At 41.3% G+C, this 7,942-nt stretch overlaps 1 protein-coding gene across 3 annotated transcripts in view; it reads left to right on the top strand.

Moving 5' to 3' along the window:
- LOC308399387 (fatty acyl-CoA reductase 1) overlaps positions 1 to 7,942 on the top strand; it is a 62,938-nt gene continuing 54,996 nt past the window's right edge. The window contains exon 1 of one of the 3 annotated variants that reach the window (XR_013972152.1): positions 1 to 774. Coding sequence is in view for 1 of the 3 variants with exons in the window: in XM_080886621.1 (XP_080742747.1) it covers positions 766 to 774 (9 nt within the window). In the remaining 2 variants the exon portion in view is untranslated. Of the gene's footprint in view, positions 827 to 7,942 lie in introns of all 3 variants that reach the window. The other 2 variants (XM_080886621.1, XM_080886622.1) reach the window with 2 other exon arrangements.

Raw genomic sequence — 7,942 nt, 5'->3', positions numbered from 1 at the left:
AATGAAAAGTCCTGTATTTACTACATCAGGACTTAGTAAGGTGGCTCAAATAAATCAAAAGACATAGACCAAAAACAAATGTCCATTACAGAGGACAAAAATGCATAGGTCGGTTCTCAGGAGGATTTTGTATGCACAAAACGTTACACTTCTGCGTAGTTGGAGCCATCTATATTTATTATAAGTATTAACTGGTTTGTCTTTTTAGTATATATTCTTGCTATTACATTTTCTTGTGTTTTGCAAGCTACATTCCCCATTTCCCATAGTACTAATCTAGCCATGAAATCCGTCAAATCGTTCACAATTACTAATATCCTACTTTATTTTTGTGTCAGTCATGTATCAAAGTTTTTAATCTGATAACTCACTACACAGCTCTCACTTTCTTTTTTCAGCTACAGATGACTTGTGCATACCAAGCATGCTACGTTAACTCCCCAGTTTTTTTTTTTAATGAAATTTGGTGTGGCGCTGGCTCAGCGGCTCAGCACGCAGCAGGACCGGGGAGGGTCACGGGCTGTGTGACACGCCCTGCTCACTCAGAGGCTCATATTGGTGTAGCGGTCTGTCTCTCTGCTCTAGTCTGCAGATAGACAAGCAGGCAGTCTGTCGACTTTATAGAACCGGGCTTTTCTTACCCTGGAGGTATCCTGACGAGCCAGAGCCAGGGGCGGCCGGTGGGAGGAGGCAAAGAGACGGCAGCTGCTGCGCCGCACAGCCTCTTTGACAGCTTCAAGAGGAAGCATCCACCAGCACCGACCGATGTCTACGGTAGGGAGCGATTTTCTTCTTCCTTTCACGCATAAGCGACCGCCTTTTCACGGTGAGTGGTTGATAATGATTTAGGGACGCGGTGGTGTGTCGTGGCACGCCGCTGGCCGAGCATCTTATACCCGTTTTGTCGGATGTGGGGTCGGGACTGAGCATCAGCACGCCGGGGCAGAAAACGCTCAGAGGGTCCGTGTGAACAGCCAGCTGCTACATTTCGCTGTGTTTTCGCTTTTTGACCGTGATGTGTTTGAGTGTAGAGGTGGGGGTTGTGTAGGGAAAGAGAGAGCACACTGTTAGCACGAAGCTGTAGCCGCCTCCGAACGTCAGGGCGGCGGGTAGCGGGGCAGAGGGAGCCGCAGTCGGCGTGGAGCATCTGCGGAAAGCCGGCAGCCGATAGTGCCAATTAGACAGGAAGTGGGAATGCTGGGTTTCATATTAAAACAATTTAAAAAAAAAAAACTATGGCTTTATAGCTAACCACATGTAGGATCCTGTTAAATAATTTCATTTTAATTGTTTATTTGTTGCTTTCTGCACATTTTATGACATTGTACTGAAGATGATCAGATTTGGCGCAAATATACCATCTGTTACAGGTAAACACTTCTGCCTAAATCTGCATATTAAGGTTAAAATTTATAGTCAGACCACACCAGTTGATTAGAAACTGAAAAGTGATGGTTTGAAGTTTGGCTTTGTACACTTTGAGTCGCTTCACACTGGCATAAATAGTTTAGATCGACTCTTGAGTTACACTGCTCATTTAAAATAAATAAATAAATAAAATATATATATAAAGACTTAAAATATATATACTGTTATTAGCTTCAAATCCCCAAATATATAGCTATGTGTACAGCAGAAAGGAAATTGGTGCCTGAGTTTCTTAGATTTATAGTGTGCATATGATTTATTTGCTCTACTTTTTGCGCATTAATGGTCTAATTTTTATTTTCCTTTAGCTTTTTTGTAGTACCTCACAGTACTATCTGTCTATCTAATTAATTTGTGGTTACTTGGCTTCTTGATGCCAAGTAATGAATCCTGAACTCTGAAATTTGACTTTCAGGCAAAAAATATCCAATAGTCTCTGTTTCCAGCTTGTCAGATGTTAAGATCCCTGTTAAATAAAAACATTTATAGTTCTGGAGTGTTTGATCATCACCTTGGCATGCCTTTCAGTCCCTTTCTTTGTTTGCTTATTTAACTTTAGTTATTTGGGTTTTGGCTTTTAAATTATTATATTATTTGGACTAAAACTCAATTTTTAAAATTTTATTTTAGTTTGCAGAAGTGTGCTTAATGTTAATTTAATAATTTTAGGTTATTTTCAGTTTACTATAATAATCTTGGGATTCATTGATTGATTAAAAACAAATAATGTTGGTACCCTACCATTCTTTTTCCCTGTTACTTATTTTTACTTTGAAATCTTACACCGGAAGTAAGTGCTTGTGGAGCTCGGTGTCTTGACGCAGTTGAAGTGGAGAGCGTTTGCTTGATTTGAGATGATGTAAATTCCGTTAAATTGCTTTCTAACTGTCGGTGTGTGTGTGTGTGTGTGTGTGTGTGTGTGTGTGTGTGTGTGTGTGTGTGTGTGTGTGTGTGTGTGTGTGTGTGTGTGTGTGTGTGTGTGTGTGTTAGCTTTGGGTACAGGTAAGAGACCCGGTGACGGTCACGTGTCTGTGTGGTGTGCCATGTGGAAACGACCCACTTCAGTCCCCTCCTGTCTGCTCAGGGGTCTGACTGGGATCACTCTCCACCATGCGTCAGTCGGTGGTGACCAGCTTGTGTTCAGGGCCTTGCTTTCTTTTATTATTATTATCACTTTCCGATTTTTCTGGAGCCACTTGAGCGCACATCAGAGCCCCGTGAAACTAAATAAACTGAGTACAGATTCCCTTACAGATGTGATTTTTCTGCTTTCAGGCTGGAGTACATGAAGTTTGTGAATTTAACTGTCATCGCCATAGAGAGTTAAAGGGACAGTTCACCCTGCAATAAACAAAAAGTATAATTATATTAAAGATATTTGACCATTTGTCCCCAAACCTTTATTGATATCAGCCTTCTCTTAACTATTATTACACTAAATGGCACTCAGTGTGTGGTATTTGAAAACCTCTCTAACAGCGTCCCTTTCCAGAACTCATCACCAAGTTCGTCAGAAAAAACAGCAAAGCTTGTTGTTGCAGTTTCAAGTAGGAACAATTTTCTTTTTTAATAAACTACACCCAGTAAATATGTCACCCTATAGCTATTGACTAGAGGCTCAGTCTGACCAAGGTAAACATTAGTTCAGCTGTTAAGTCAGCCAGATGCAAGTTTCTGCTGGTTGGTGGAAGAAAATAGTTCCCACCTGAAAGTGCTCACAACCAGTTTTTTTTGTTTGTTTGTTTGTTTGTTTTCTTGGTAACTGTATCAGGATTTCCAGTGAAACACATCGCTGCTGAATTTCTCCAGTGCATCTGTTTTTGCACTTTGAGCACTTCATGAAAAATCTAATGAAGAGGTGGGCCATCTTTAGCTGTAGTCATTATGATTTTACGTTTTCCATTTACTCTTTTAAAGTTGGTTTTCAGCTTTTGTTGTGAATATAGTTTAGTTTCAGCAGGTTTCTAGAACAGTGGATTTGCTTGTTTTACTTTAGTTTTGATTAATTTCAGTGGTAGTTTGACAGCAAAGGTAGTTGACTTGCTTTAAACTTTCCCTTGTTTCTTTAGATGTTACAACCTCACACACAGACCAGTTGTACCACGTATATTTGACTCTGCCACCATCTGAAAACAGACGCTCTCTGCAGGTATGCAGATGGTCAGTAGCTGCCCACAGGCTTCCCGTGTGCTAACACCTCTGAACCATAAATTCCCCATCGTGCGCTTGTTAAAGGAGCTTTATCTGTCCATCAGGCTGCTTACTGTGTGTGAGTCAGAGAAAGGCACATAAACAGCTAAAATGGTACTAAATCATGACATCTGCCTAGCTCTTTCTTTTAATACTTATTTTTATGTGACTCACTTGCCTCTCCCTCGCTGTTCAGTATCCACTCCCCACACAATACCAAGTCTTTCCATGACTGGTCAAACAAATAGTTGAAGATGGCAGATAAAAATCAGATATATCTGATATAAACACCCTCCTGTTTGTCCTCGTCGATCATATGCAAAGCAGATTATAATACTGATTTCATGCATTATGAGAAAACCAGTTAAAATCATTCATTTTTGGGTTGAGGGGGGCTGTCCCCTCTCTGAGTCTTGCATCTCCTCATGGGAGCGTCTTTTATTTCGTATCTTATCATAACTTTCTGGCGTAAAGGACGACATGAGAAGCTTCTTGCACTGATTTCTAAATTGGGATCACAAAATGAGTTCTAATTATCTTCAAGGGATGGCCTATATTTGGCTCTCAGATAAGTGTTAGCTGAGTGTGCACACCGTGTCCAGGAGTGTGTGTGCGTTTAGACAGTGTTTATGACTGCAGAAAGGTAAGGCCCGCTGCCTTCCTGCATTTGCAGTCCAGTTTGAAATCACATGTATGTTTTCTTTCAGCACATACTTTAAAATGATCTTGATGCATTTTGTAACACAAAAAAAGAAAGTCCCTCATGTAGCTTCCGGATTGCTTCATGTGTTCTTGCAAACTTCTTTCTCAACAGCTGCTTTACACTTGCACTTTTTTTCTGCCCTCCTTTCTCAGGTATCTAATAAATCTTTAAATGCTCCGGAGATGTGCTTCTGCTCTTTCCAAAACACCTCCTCTGTGCATGTGCATACCACAGAGTAGTAGTATATGGCACACTAAGCCTACTTGCATGCTGGAAGATGATTCTTTTGCTTTCTCTGCAGTTTTAAGAGGGCTTTGATATAAAGTTGTGGTCTGAGGTGAGGGGATTGCGCTTCCTCTTTGGCAGATAAGCGGGTCCCGCACGGCCCTAAATCTCTTTATATTGTTAGTGTCGTCAGTCAGCCTGGTGAGAGAGAGCCATATTGAACATTTGATCCTGCTTAACCATTGTAACCTGCAACATATCATGCATTCACCTCTGGATATTGTGAAGTGTACCAGTTAAAGTGTGTAGGTTAATTTGTTCCAGGGGAACACTCAAGACCTTTAAATGAAGGAAGGGGTGTTCTTTCACATGCAATCAGACTCGGACACTGATCTCACATCTAACTAGGAGATGAACTGTACAGAAAATGCTCAGTTTGGTTTTGTCACGGGTGCTGCATGGGTAAAACATGCAGGAGGCAGCACAAAGGGAGATCGACCATTAGGGTTAGGGATAGTTAGCTGTACTCTTGGTCATCGCACAGACTTTGCTCTTTGGGAGCTGGAGGGCTAAAGGTTGTTTAATGGTAAATGGCCTGTATTTGTATAGCGCTTTACGTTTAATGCTCAATGGGACTCCACTGGAAATTTGCCTTCTTTGTTGCAGCGCTGCCATGTGATGCCCACAAAAGCTTGTGTGCAACTGAGCCATAGCAAAAAGCTACACTATGCTTTATGTCTCAGGAATGACAACTGCCTGGTTATGCATGAAAGTTCTTATGATTAATTTTCAGGGAAACAGAGCTGCATCAACTCAATTTCACTGCGCTTTCTTTAGAGGTCTTCTGAAAAGGGGAACACAGCCTCAGAGAGGTCAGTTAATTGGTCGCGGAGCCATAAATGTCCACACAGTGAAACATTTTGTGCCAATCTATCACCTAGACTGTGAGACTCCTTGGGGTAAACAGGGAATTTAGCATTTGCTGGTGGCATTAAATAATACATTTTAAAAAAGAATTGTCACTTTGTGGCAGTTCATTCTAATTAGAACAAAAGGGACTGCCCTGAAATGAGTGTTTAAAAAGGCTAACAGGAAATAAAAGCTCATCCTGTTGGTGGGTGTGCCGTTTATCTCTGTCTATCTGCATTCATTCATATCCTCTGACCCATCTGACATCTTCATTTCATGGCAACAACAACAACAGCAGCAGCTTCATAAACACATAAGAGGCTTCATCTTTGTGATGATTTGAATATGTGGAAAACTACAGATTGCACTCCTTTGATTACTTGTGCCGCCTTTTCATCACAGTAGGGTTCAGAATCATGCAGTCATACCAGCTAAGCCAGTGCAAGAACTGGTGAGGAGCTAAAATGCTTTTGGCTATTAAATGATAAATGCTGCAAAGGAACACTAAAAGAAGCCAAAATCCACCCATCTCAAACTGTATCTCACAGGCCAGCAGCAGCCCTCGGCAATGTACTGCGCAGCCTGCGAATGAATGAAGAAAAACTATTTTGTGTTTAATTGAGTCAAAGTTCAGTTCACAATAAAATACATCAATGCAGTATTGTAGGCATTAGTGTGTGTATATAGGGCAAACGGCATCAGGGAGGGCCGGCCATGTACTGCTACCAGTTAGAGAAACAGAAGAGCTCCAAGACGAGAGTAAAACACAAACTATCGGACAGTTCAGTCCCATAGTCCCATCCTGCCCACAGGAGAAGGGCATGAAAGCTGAAGGCTCTGCCTCCCATTCTACTTTCAGAAACTCAAGAAACCAAAAGTAATCCTGCAGCCCAGGAGCAAAGTGCTCTGTTGGGGTCATTTGTATCTGCATGATGGGGAAATGAGGGCCAAGTCACACTGGGCTTCCTAGTACTGTGTGTCAGGTTAGGAGTAGGGCAGCAACAAATGAATATTTATGTATTCAACTAATCAGCCAATTTTTCTTTGATTAGTCAGTGATTATTTCAGTAACTCTTATCTCTGCTTCCTGTGCTTGTATATTGGTTGTATATCATGTCTCAGATGGTGTCATGTTCAAAACCAATTAAACTGATATATATGGTCCAACCCATAGATTAACTACCTAATGTTAGGTTGAAGAGGTTTACCATTCAAAATAAACCTTAAGATTAATGTGAGGGGGAAAAAACAAACTAGCTGTTGTGCTGTTCGCTCTGTTCTTCTTCATTAGTATTGACTGCAGTCTTGGCAGATGATAGAGGCAATTGTGCCCCCTAGCTTCCTTACATAAACACATTTGCGTGGTTTTAGAATATGACGCGTCAACAATGTGTTGATGACATCGACGAATCGTTGCAGCCCTGGTTAGGAGTGTAACCGCCTTTCCGCAGCTTGTCATGGTCTCCAAAGCAAGTTCATGTTTATTAACCAAAGTACCGTTTTGGAGAATTACTTTGTTTTGCAGGCGCATTACTTTTTTGCATAATGTCATCAAAACATCTGAATCCCTGGCAACAAACACCGAAAAGTTCCTTTTAAAGATGCCAAAAGACTAAATAGTCTAAAAGTAGCACACCCCTGTGACAGGCTTAATGAAGAAGACATGTCCCTGGTTTGCCCTTTGTCATAGGAATACCTGAACACGTCTGAATCAGTGTTTGGTGCTTTAAGGCTGTGGATGGTGAGGATAAATGTCATTTAATTACAGTAACGCGTTACACCCAACACTGGTCCTCAGATTAGCCTCGCACTGAAAAAGAGATGTAGGACCAAAAGGGTGGAATCCTTATGTTACTAATTATCTGTATTTTATTTTAGGTGAACTTCCTGTATGACAGTAGTTTCTTTTATTGTGTAAATGGGGAAAAATCTTGAAAATATTAAGATTTCCATACATCTTCAAGTGTTTTCTATCAGTGTATTTTTCAGACCATATCAGGTTGAAAAATCAGATTTTACTAGTAAAGGTTTAAACATGCAATACCACCACTCCCCCCCCCCCCCCCCTTTTTTTCTTTTTAAATTGAAGGTTTGAGCAGATGTTGTAAATTAGCATATGTCACCTTGCTACTCTCTCTCCATCTGTGGTTCCTGTGAGCCTCCATGCTGTTAATAACCAGAGGGGAATATCGAAGCGACGGTGTGACATTGATCCCCACAGGGACATGGGTGCTCTGATGACCGCTTGTCACTGGAGGGTGATACCCACTGGAGGATTTAGAGGCTTTTTCTGTCTGTGTTGATTAATGTTGTCAATGACCAACCACAGCACAGGGGAGTATTTTGGAGCATAAGACCACTCTGAGGTTACGTCTGAATTAAATTCGGGAGATTTAAACCAGGAGCTCCCATTCGTACTCGCTTCAGAGTCATAACAAAGTCACAGCGGAGCATGGAAGAAGATTTCACATCAGGATTTCTTGTGTG

The sequence above is a fragment of the Rhamphochromis sp. 'chilingali' genome, assembly GCF_963969265.1.
Source record: "Rhamphochromis sp. 'chilingali' genome assembly, chromosome: 7".
NCBI classification, from domain to species: Eukaryota; Metazoa; Chordata; class Actinopteri; order Cichliformes; family Cichlidae; genus Rhamphochromis; species Rhamphochromis sp. 'chilingali'.
This window is presented reverse-complemented; position numbering and strand designations above follow the sequence as displayed.